Source organism: Diadema setosum, chromosome 17 (assembly GCF_964275005.1).
Source record: "Diadema setosum chromosome 17, eeDiaSeto1, whole genome shotgun sequence".
Taxonomy (NCBI): Eukaryota; Metazoa; Echinodermata; class Echinoidea; order Diadematoida; family Diadematidae; genus Diadema; species Diadema setosum.
Window position 1 is genome coordinate 20,068,721 of NC_092701.1, and position 12,563 is coordinate 20,081,283.

Genomic DNA, 12,563 nt, shown 5'->3' on the forward strand with positions numbered 1-12,563 from the left:
TGAAGTTCCAATGTGTGTGCCCACTTTTTCCTTGTGTTTTAGCAAAGTACGACTGTATGTCAATATTTCATCTACATTGGGGCAAAAATACACTTTCAACTAAAAACATGTGTTAAAATATATGTTAATTATCATCTGCAAATTTCAACTTTAGCTCTAAAAAATACACTTTCAACTAAAAACATATGTTAAAATATAAGTTATTATCATCTGCAAATTTCAACTTTAGCTCTAAAACTTAACAATGATTAGGCAACCAACTTGACTTGCTATATTTAAGTCGTTCGTAAAGTCATGTGTAACTTTATGAAACGAGGCCCACAACTGGAACACATACCCAAAAAGTTATCGGAATAGATAGTAAAATAATTACTTTTGCGAATCATAATCCTCATGACTGTTAGCCAAATTTTTGAGATGCATCGTACGTGCGTCGGCAAATATTGGAGAACCTACAAAACAGTTGTTTCCTGTCATACATTTGCCTCAATAGGGGCTTAGTACTGCAAATTCACTTTCATTGCAAACTCTATATTGCTTCTGTATTTTTTTTTTATATAGAAGTTTGAGATATCTCCTTATTCAGTTCTTGAATGGGGAGGGGATCTTTTCAATTTTCATGAAAGATGTCAATAATAATCATGAATACAATTCTAATAATGCAATACTTATGCAAGAGCTGACTGGTATTGATTTCACTAATGCTGAAAACTTTGATATGTGAATGAATAATTATACAGCAGCAACGAAAATGGCGCAGCAGTTCTTTTGAATGTAAAAAAGAAACAGAATATTCAAATTCTGTCATTCACTCAACAGGGTGAAGGGAGCAAAAGGAAGTAATTTTTGTTACATCACGGGATGTTGAAGTAGGGCCTATGCGTCTTCAATGTGCTGCTGACACCACGTAGGCCTACAACATTTCAGGATTAAATGAGGGAGGATCTTCTAATATGCGTATAGAAAATGGGTTCGGTCGATTCGTCATCTTAACCCTGAACTTTTGGTGTCCTGCATTAACACCAACAGGTGGTGTACTTCACTGCTACCTTCCCCTACGTTGTCCTCCTCATCCTGCTGATCCGTGGAGTCACACTTCCGGGTTACTACGAGGGAATCCTCTTCTTCATCGTACCGGACTGGTCAAGATTGTCCAATCCTCAGGTAAGAGAACCGCAACTTTGATACCACTCAGCGGTCTACGTCTGATCCGGTTATTTAGACGACGTTTGAATCATTTCCGGTATTACGGTATATGAGTAACCGGTGATTATCAAGTGCATACCTTGACAAGTTTGATAATATCTATCAATATGCTAGTCTGAAAGGAGATCAAGAAGATCCTTTTAGGTTGGTGAAATAGATATAAATGCTTAGAATGGATGAGATACGCCGATGACTTTGTGATTTATCAATAAGCAAACGTATAGACAAGTGATGATTATGTAGTGTAAATTTCACCTTTGTTTTAAAATGTAGCAATCACGTGGGAGGCAGGTAGAAAATATGTGACCGATAATATTTGTTATTATGTGACAAATATTATTTATTCTTCATGTTTTTTTGTCACTTTCCTCTTGTGATTGAGATAATCATCCTGTGGAATAGAGATAATCATCCTGTGGAATCGAGCTAGTAAAGGCAGAAGTATATTTTTCTTGACTTATTATGAAGCTAGGAAACACTTTAATTGTAAGAATATACAATTTCCATGAAATGATTTATGTCATGCGTCATATGATTATAGTTCATCATCTTCATGTATCTATTCACTTCTTATTTTCAGACGGGATTTTATTACTCATCGTATTATTATCACCTTCAGCACAATGAACATATGAAGAGTTTGTTTGCAAAAACCGATAAGTCCATTTTTTAAGATTTTGAAGTACGGTCTCTGTCATAAAGCGCAAAATAATACCTTTTAAATGATATATTGGTCACTACATATAAAGGTACATTTTTGAAGTTATGGTCAAAAGAAGCAAAAATTTTCTTATTATTCTTTTTATTTTTCTTGACCTTTAATGGCAAATATCTCCATTTGACAAATATGGACTTATCGGTTTTTGCAAACAAACTCTTCATATAGATTACAGACAAGTACATGCATAACTACGATTTTATCACCGTTACTGTTGTCACCACTGGGGTTACTAGTGACGTCATAATGAAATAAAAATACCATTCTATTTACCCAAATCTACTAGGTTTGGCTGGACGCCGCCGTGCAGATTTTCTTTTCCCTCAGCGCGGCTTGGGGAGGTCTCATCACGCTGTCTTCCTACAACAAGTTCCACAACAATTGCTACTTGTGAGTAAACCACCTATACGCGTTCTGTTTTCTTAGAGCAAGTTCCATACACAAACAGCTATTTAAAAATACAAAAGACGTCTAGAACTGTCATCTTTTCTTCTTTACAACAAGTTCCACGGCTAGTTGATATACTTTTTACATCACACAAGCATATTATTGCCATGTTATTTCTTCCACTCATAATCATTCCCCTGTTCGTTTTGTTATTTCTGTGAGGGGGGGGGGGGGGGGGGTGAACTACTATGGTCTGTGATGCAAATAAAGTTTCAAGGAACTTTTGGTAAACCCAATTGATGGTGCATGAATTTTGTTTTGTTTTGTTTTTGGTCTCTTTTCTTAAATCTCCGTCCATAATAGTGTATTTCCGCTGAGTGCACATCGAAAGCAGAGCTCAGCGAGAAAGTGCGCTGAAGCATTTAAAGGGTATTTAACTTACGGTGCTGAGTTCGTGAGCTGCGAAATAGATTTCTTAGTGATTTCATTTTTCCAATAGCACAACTGAAACAATTAAATTCCTGCTGCTTCCCTAAGATTTAAGATACATTGCAGAACTTGAAAGTGGCAATCTTCAATTTGGTTGCAATGCAAAAAAAAAAAAATCTAAAAACTCACTTGTTTCATTAATGCCAATAATCCAATGGTAAAACGCATTTGAACATCTACATTCATGGAAAATGGGCTATACAGATTTATTATTGTTATTGCTATTATTATTAAGATTATTATTATTATTATTATTATTACTATTATTATTATTATTATTATTATTATTATTATTATTATTATTATTATTATTATTATTATCATTATTATCATTATTATTATTATTATTGTTATTGTATACCATCATCATCATCATTATTGTATCAATCTCTTTTGACCCCTTGTGTGCTTTGAGTGCCGAATTATATGCACAGAATCCCCATAGCATTGTACACACTGTCTAAAGTTCATGACACACTAAGGCCCGAATTCACGAAGGTGGTACAATCTTGTCCAGGGTTTAAAGGGATAGTTCAGTATTGGCGGAGATGAGAATTGGGCTTTTAACTTTTTGCGAGATACCAAGAAAACACTTATGATATAGTACAGAACATATTTATTTGATGAAAAATCGGGTTTGGAATAACCGAAACATCCAAAAACAAAGTAAAACAAAGCGATCGTAATAAAGTGTGGGTCCCATACCTTATTAGAATCGCTCTTTTTTTTCCTTTTTTTTCATATCTCGGCCATTTAAAAACCAATTTTCATCAAATAAACGTTGAATTCCTCATAGAATTACATGCATTTTCATATTTCATAAGAGGTTTCTCATTATCTCGCCAAAAAGTGTTAGAAACCTGAAATTAGGTCTCAACCAAAACTATACGGTCCCTTTAAACCATGGACAAAATTTTACCACCTTCGTGACTTCGGGCCTCTGGGTTAAACCAGCATATGTGCTCTGAGGGCATTGATATTTTGATTGCATGTAAAGTGATGGAGTTCATTCCATCTCGGCTTGCAGTGAACATTGGTAGGGTAATTAGGCCCACAAGCCTTGAGTAGAAGTGGTGTGCTATTAAAATTCTAATCATGAATTATCCTCTAGGTTTTAGGCATTACTTGCGGCCTGCTGGTTGAGCCGTTTGTCCAGTTCCCTCCAAGAAGAAAATAACAATAAACGCAAAGAAAGCAATTAATGGAGCCCTCCCTTGAAGAGTTATGTATGTGGTAAGGGAAATCTATCTCCATCATTAATCTGGATCCAGGCAAAATTCCTTCCACCACATTGTGTCCTTTTATCATATCGGTGGGGGGGGGGGGGGGGGCTTGGGACTTAACAGAAGATTAATGGACCAAATGGGTTGAACTACCATAACGAAGCATAAGTCAAGTTACTTTCATATCCTATGAAAACTTGCCAAAGTTCAGAATCAGAAGTACAGCTAGTACAGCTAACAAAGCTAGAACTTGATCGGAGAACAGTCGTGATAGCAAGTAATTATTGTATGTGTGTTTAATAACGTAACAATCTTTCAGAATACTTCAATAATTCAATACATTTCTAACATACGTTAACGCAGTCATATGCAATTGTTATGATAAGGAGATGACTACTCAAAGCTGACGATTATGATGGATAACACGTAGCAGCGAACATTCCGGTTCAGATCACAAAAATAATGATTATGTCTATCTGTTTGATTCTGCTTTCTACCAGTGATGCGGTCCTGGTTGCTACCCTGAACTGTCTGACCAGCATCTTCGCTGGTTTTGTGATCTTCTCCATCGTGGGATTCATGGCCCATACACTGGACCAGCCCGTAGATGAGGTTGTTGATGGAGGTGAGTCCATTGAACCATTAATTCTTTGTGCTTTTGTGCTTTAATTGTGGAGCAGCTATAGCTTAATTAAACATGCTTTTATACCGAGCTTCCTCCACTTGAAACCTATAGCAGGCCTATTGATGAGTATAGAAGAGTTCTGGGGATTATGTAATCTGATTCCATCCCTATTGTGTTACATTGTCCAGTTCGCACGAGACCGCACCGCACAATGTTACACTATAATGGCGGGAGTGGTCTAGCTGTGCTAGCTGGGCAAGTTATCGTTTGGTGCATTGATAAGGATTACACTGCCCCATACATTCAATCTATACCTGTAAAATACTGTGGATTTACAATCAGGTCCAGTTTCACCCGCTCAACTTGCCACATTGTCCACTACTTGAGAAGATGGATAAAAGCAAATGAAACCGAGGAATCATATTTAATTCATATTCGAGCTGACTTGTAATATTGAATGTACCCTGTACGAGAGTTTGTTATATATTTTATATTTAAAAAAAATATATCGCTTATCATTTCATTCAGCAGTGTACCAAAAAGGTCTCATATCGATAATGCATCGCCTCGCAAGCTCCGAGTGTAATGTCCCAGCTAGGCTGACTCATTATTCCGTTAAACATGCAACATAGGGTCATGTTTATACATGTGTTTAGATCAGCGATATTTAATTTTTAAAGCACATTTTCAGCAATTTATGGTTTCTTTCATCCATGAAAAGCAAGACTGTACTGCACATGCAGGGTGCCATTTAGCCCGACCAGACGCCGTACAAAGCACGGCGTCCCTGTGCGCCAGCACACGTGTGTACAGCGACAGGGCTGTGTATATTGTAGACGCCATTATAGTTTGAGCACAGAAAGTTTTAATGCTTCGTAAATCGCAGTCGTTGGAACGTTGCTGGTAGCAACGAAAAATGACTTTTTGACTGAAAAAGACATCACCATCACTTGATCGTGATACTCAATGCCTTCCTGCATTTTCGTCTCAAATTTGTATTACTTCGACACCTGCAAAATAATCAAATCACAAACTTATAAATTGCCATTTGTTTGAAATTAAGTTTTCTGTAGAAAAAAAAAAGTGATACAGACCTTCTGTAGTTGAACTCGTACAGATGCATTAGTTTGTTTGTGCATTGTTAAATCTTGGAGGTCGGTTGGCTCTCATACCAGCTTTTGAAATTACTGTTCTCTAACCAATCCTGAACTTCCCCTATAAGAGTTTGTCCGATGAAGGCACGCGGCAACTGATGATAATTATTATCATCCTCAGTCACATGGTGTATAGAGTCAGCTGAATGTTCAACTTAATGTGCCCTTATTGTATGATCTATGTAATGGTATTTCCACAAAAGTTATTGTCGACTCTGATCCAGAGCAATAATGTCATTGTGGGATGGAAGTTGGGAGCTGGGGGGGGGGGGGTGGATGGGGTTACAGTTTTGCAAATGTGGGCTAGTAGGTGCAGCATGCAACGCATTATTAATAGAATACTTTCAGCTTCTCTTAATTATACGCATGTTTTCTCTCGCCTACCGATTCCTCCCAGGTTTTGGTCTGGCTTTTATCGCGTACCCCGAGGCTGTGGCTCTCATGCCCGTCTCTCCCCTCTGGGCCATCCTCTTCTTCTTCATGCTGCTCACCCTCGGTTTGGACAGCCAGTTCACCATCATGGAAACCGTGGTCACGGCCATCGTCGACGAGTTCCCCGACCAGCTGCGCAAAAAGAAATCCTACGTCATGCTGATCGCCTGCGTCGTGATGTACTTCCTTGGCTTCACTTGCATCACTGAGGTATGCAGTGCAGTAGGTTCGCTGGCTGCAGCTAGCAGTGTGTGTGTGTGTGTGTGTGTGTGTGTGTGTGTGTGTGTGTGTGTATGTGTTTGTGTGTGTGTATGTGTGTGTGTGTGTGTGTGTGTGTGTGTGTGTGTGTGTGTGTGTGTGTACAAGCCCTTCACTCAAGATATATTGTGTAGATCATGTCTGATTGAATTATATGTTTACTTTATCGGATCATTGTTACCAATTTTTCGTTATCATCGAGGAGGCTGACAATAAAAGTATTATGTTCCCAAAATCACGGGTAATTTTTATGAGAAAAATGGTTCGTATTTGTACTTATTTGTACGTGATACAGGAGATTATCCCAACCACGTGGAGAAAAGAGTATTTCAAATATCACTTGGTTACATGTGGAGATATAGGAATTCAAGATTCACGATAATTTATCGCCATGTGCAAATAAACATCAAATTTGTTTTCAGACATTTTAACAAGTGCGGAATGCGTAATAGTTACTAACAGTGCAGGAGATAATTCAGTATACCGATTGTAATTTTGTACTTTTTTTGTTTTCTTTTGTTTCGTCACAGGCTGGACCCTACTGGGTCAGTCTCATGGACTCATACGGAGCCGGTTTTGCCCTGGTCATGTTTGGAATCTGCGAAACTGCGGGTCTCTCCTGGCTGTATGGCGTGAGACGATTCTGCAACGACATCCGCACCATGATCGGCGACGGCATCGTCGACTTCCCACTCTTCTACTGGTGGCCCTTCATGTGGTCTGTCATCACCCCGGCTCTCCTCCTGGTAAGGCAGTGGACGAGTTTCCTCAGATTATTCTAGTCAATCACCAATCAAATAATAATACGTGACTCTGGATACAGCTATACAGAGACTGTATGGAAACTGTGTACTATGCGTTTTCAGCAAAGCTCGGGTTGGATGGGATTAAAGTATAATTGAAAACGTTGAGACACAAATTTTGTCTCCTTTTAAGGCCTGGAGTCTTCTTAATGTAGTATAGGTGTAATTCTAACAGTTCACTGTATCCCCAAGGTGACACGCAGAGATTCTTTTTCTTTTTTAATTGTGTTTTAACTCTTTTTGAATGGAGATGAGCAATATGTTCACTTATGGACATCTACGCGAATGACTGCAATATATTTGAATATAGTCTACAAGTACACATGTGGGCCTATGTGGGAATTTTGACAGTGTACGCAAAGTACATCTGTGTATGGGCACAATGTCACACGCGAGGGAGAGAGATTCCAGAGGTAGAAACAGAGAATGAGAGAGGTAGGTGGATAATGGATGGAAGGATGGCTATAGATAGGAAGGGCCTATTATAGCCCACGAATGCTGCATACATGTATTAAGAGGTACTAACTGTTTGATTGGTACGATTAACCCACTTTTCTTTTCCCACCACAGTTTGTCCTGCTCTTCAACTGGCTGAACTGGTCTGAACCTACGTACGGCGACATTCCCTACCCTACCTGGGCTCGTGTCATTGGCTGGCTTATGATCACGGGTTCCATCATCTGGATCCCATTTGTCATGATCTTTGAGTTCCTCCGCAACGAAGGCAGTATCAGCGAGGTGATTTAAATCTTTCAATCACAGCTCTAAGAGGAGTTCAAAATTTATTTGATGAAAATCGGTTTTGAAATGGCTAAGATATCCCAAAACATAAAGTAAAACAAAGTGGTCCTAATAAAAGTCAGGACCCAACTTTTATTAGGACCTCTGTAATCCTGGATATCTCAGCCATTTCAAAACCGATTTTCGTCGAATAAGTTGAATTCCTTTAAAAATTGCATGCTCTTTGATAATTTGTTTGAGAAGTTTCTAATTATCTTGTTAAAAGTTCAAAGGTGAATCCCTGTCTCAACCAAAAATATGCCATTCCTTTAAATCTTTCAATCACAATAATGCTTTAAAGAGCTTATTTTTACATAAAATTGCAATTTGTCATTTTTACAAAATTTTTGAACATTGACACTTCTCTAAAAATTGAATTAGCAACATGGCAGCAATAAATAAATAAACTACAAATGAATAAATGAATAACTAAATAGATAGATAGATAGATAGATAGATAAATAAAAAAATAAATAAAAAAAATAGATGTCTGCCTTACTCTACACAGATGAACGAAACTTATGCAGCAATGGTAGACTTTTCATTACTCTGCTAATAAACTGGTATGTATAGAAAGTCATCTCAATATTGGCACACAATATTGGTAGGATTCAGCCTAATAAGCAACAAAACAATAGATGATAGCAAGAATATTTTGTAAAAATTATGGTTTGCCTATGCAGCATGCCAATTTTCAAAACGTTTCATCACTCTGTGTCCGACATAGGCATTCGTTAGAATACAATTCTTTGTGATCTTAAATATGGATGCAATCATTTTGTTGGACACACTTGATCGCGAGTGGCTGACAAATACACAATGAAACAGCAAAATAGAATCACCTGTTGCGTTTTGACAATAATCATACTGTCACTTATCTCAAGATTATAATTCCGAAGAAATGTTGGATGTGAAGTGGAGCCTGCTATTCACATACCTTAAAAAATCGTTGTGAAGTAGAGAGAAGTCAACGAGTCAGATACAATCAATGAAAATTCAAACAGGGTACACGAGAATGAAGACTGGAAATTAATTGATTTTCATGCTTCTTGTTTTCACTTTATTCCGGCAGCGCTGGAGGGCCATCTCTAACCCCACGGAGACCTGGGGCCCAGCCCTTAAGGTGCATCGCGTTGAGGCAGCGGTTTCCCACAAGACTCACGGAACTTCCATGGGTGGCTCCCTGGCCTACGGCAGCGGTCCCGAGCCCACCGTTACTTACACGCCATCCTCCAATGCAGCCTACGACCATCCGTTGTAAACTTTTGATGATGATGACATGAAATAATGTTAATGCTGTATACCCTCATCAAGTTTCAAGCTCACGATATGTTTACGTTTATGCACGTAATGTGAAAAAAACCCCAAAAACATCTGCATGTAGCAACTGTTCTTCTCACAACCAAGTTGACTGAGAACCAGAATTTGGAGGCATAACGAGCAGAAGGCAGACATTTTCGGCGTTCTCACACTTTTGAAATGCTTGCATGCGAATACATACATGCAAGCTCTGTGGTGACGCGAGACAAATCATATGTTTTCGTGCATGCGATACATTTCAATCCCGAATCATATTGCACCTATTGAGCTTTGCTGGGAAAAAATTGGACGGGTCAAAAACTGAATGGGAAAAAAATTAGACGGGTCAAAGATGGAATGGGTCAAAATTACCTGCGACTCTTGCTAAATTAGAATTGTACATTCTGATAAGTACATGTATATATTTGCAGTATCTTTCAGTCGCCCTTGTGATAAAAGGGGTACGAAAACTCCTTGGAGCAATGGTACGAAACTTGATACGTATACAGTCTGGTGTAGCCATTCTGATTCTGGATTCTGGTTGTGGTCGTGTGAATGTATTTCACATCCAACATATTCTTATCACATAAATGTGTATGCTCATGACTAGATGGGCAATTATCATTACACATATTTTCTTTTATACATTATTCCCAAACAAACATTTACTCTGTCATCTCTATTACTGCTTATGAACGATGACCAGTCATGTTATTGTATCTGACAAATCTCGATTCATTTGCTGGTTAGAAGAAAAGCGTTTATACGGTGGCGCCGTAATCCAATGGTTCACATTTTTTATCTCGCTCTTAACAAGGCCACGCAGTCCACGTCACAAAACTTTGCATTCTAATGAACTTGCTGGATGTCAAAATAGTTAACAGAATCATCAGGATTCTCAGTTGTATAACACACTCTCACAATGATCCACAAACTTTCCTCTATATTATACTCTTTTTTTTTTCAACTCTGTGCTATGAAGACATTAACGTATAGTTTTCAGCTTGAATTCTTATTCTATATTGAGCGCAACTGCACAGTATGTGACAAATGTATTGTGACTCTAAATATTCTATCACATATTAAAATATTATAGTTGTTGTTAAGAGGCTTCACAATCAAAGTTACGTTTGCAAACATTCGCTTGAATCTTTCACTTCTATTTCATCACAACTGCCAAATTCTATTGTGAAAAAAGTATATTCCCAAATCATCATCTTCGTGTTTGACAACTGTCTTTCAGTACTTCAGAAGTACCGTATATGCTGGAGTGTGTTTTCTAGTGTTTTAAATAAATTTGTATTCACTAGCTCTTGGAAATTACTTATGAGATATTTGTCTTTTATTGGAGCACAAGTGTTTTTTGCGTTTTCTGATTGTTCTAATGTGTATATATATATACTTTTTATGAAAGAAAAGTCAGGCATTGCTATGTAATACTCTATGATACAAAAATTCCTCAGATATTTTGTTTTGCAGTACGACAGAAAACTGTCTAAGGCCAGATCTTGAAAAGGCTTTATAACGCATTTTAAAACTTTCCAATAAAATAGGATTTTTTGTTGTCTTCTGACCTTCAATAAAGTACACCATTGCTCATTCATTAGTGTTTGTACTCTACAAATGATGTAGTAATGATTATCCATGTAGTAAACTCACACAAGAAAGGATTTTCCATTTGTTTTATTAGCTTTAACCCATTTAAGACAAGTCTTCACCTTCCGGTATCTGATGACAGGGCTGAATACCATTCAGACTTGAAAAGGTGAAGGGTTGTGGTTAGTATGCTTCACTTGTTATCATATGTTTGGTATTTTGAGTATATTTTCTTTCTTTTTTTTTCTTTTAATTTGAATACATTGTCTGTGGCCATAATTTAGCTTCAACAGTAAGAGTTTTGCATTAGTCCAGTTAGCACCAAACAGTGATATCAATATATGCCACAAATTACTTCGTTTAAACTTGTAGAGGTCAATTTATGTGTAGGATAAAAATGTCTTTAAAATGTTATGCATCATTCATTCAGTATGAAATTGTTTAAATTTGTAATTAAACTCCAATGCATTTTCTTCCCTTTTTTAGAACGATTTTGTAATAAAACAGGTTTGTCGGGTAAATTCGTGCCTTCCAGTGTGTTTATCTGTGGGTTTGCTCATCTTACGCTTATCAAAACAGAGCTGCCAAACTACAGACTAAAAATCATATTATAGAATGGATAGCGATCTCATTGGTCGAGAGCTAAAAATCATATTATAGAATGGATAGCGATCTCATTGGTCGAGAGCTATGTGTTGGCTAAAAACCATGCAGCCACAGAGAGATTTTTTCCCTCATTATAAGCTCTTTGCGCATGCAGAACATTTATTTTTTGCCTACTGGATGCATGGTTTTTGGACTCTTGTCTACGGCAGACCAAAAGGAAATGCATCCAGTAAATTTGCCATAGGGTCACATAGTAGAACAATTGATTTTTGGCAAGAAAATTACCCATTCTATAACACGGATGACTCACATGTCTTCTCGTGCGTCAGTCAAAATATAGTATGCATGTGGTAACTACAGAATTTAGCCTAAACCCACTTGGCTTCGCCTCATGGGTTAAGCATTCCATAGTTACCTTATGCACACAATTCCGACTGACGCACTCAGACTTGTGCCTCATTTCTGTATGGATCCATGGTATGGGACGCATACATGCAACTTCAGAAATAAAGCATAATATTTCAAATTATTATGTAATACTTCTTCAGACGTTTGAAAAAAAAAATACACATGTAGCATTGAAATATTTCTTTTTGAAATTATATCTTCCAATGTTGATGGAATAGAAAAGCATATGCTGAAGGAAACATGAGACAGAGAGAAAGAGAAAGAGAAAAAAAAAAAAACACTGGTTGGCAGATGTGTAGAAACTAAAACCAGCATCACAGGCAGGTAAAGAGAGCGAGAGAGAGAATAAGAGAGCGTGGGAGAGAAAAATAGGGGAGAGAGAGGGAGATGGATGAAGGGAGAGAATGAGGGAATGCACTGGACTAAATGTGTTGAGCACAAAGGTGATTCATATTACCCACCTATTTACACCTGTTACATGCTGATGCATGTCATATTCTTCTCGTGTAATTTGTAATTTTGCCGTGTTTGTTTTCTCTAATTTTTCCTTTTTCCTTTTCCTTTCTATTGTCTCTTCCC

The 12,563-nt window shown here is 37.6% G+C and overlaps 1 protein-coding gene across 1 annotated transcript in view; it reads left to right on the top strand.

Annotated features, from left to right (window-relative positions):
- Positions 1–10,140, top strand: part of LOC140240872 (sodium- and chloride-dependent neutral and basic amino acid transporter B(0+)-like) — a 29,876-nt gene extending 19,736 nt beyond the window's left edge. Inside the window, exons 7-13 of the mRNA XM_072320646.1 lie at positions 1,030–1,164; positions 2,211–2,314; positions 4,524–4,648; positions 6,200–6,444; positions 7,023–7,238; positions 7,866–8,033; positions 9,148–10,140. Coding sequence (XP_072176747.1) covers positions 1,030–1,164; positions 2,211–2,314; positions 4,524–4,648; positions 6,200–6,444; positions 7,023–7,238; positions 7,866–8,033; positions 9,148–9,336 — 1,182 coding nt within the window. The 3' untranslated portion in view covers positions 9,337–10,140. The remainder of the gene's footprint in view (positions 1–1,029; positions 1,165–2,210; positions 2,315–4,523; positions 4,649–6,199; positions 6,445–7,022; positions 7,239–7,865; positions 8,034–9,147) is intronic.
- The last annotated feature ends 2,423 nt before the right edge of the window (positions 10,141–12,563 follow it).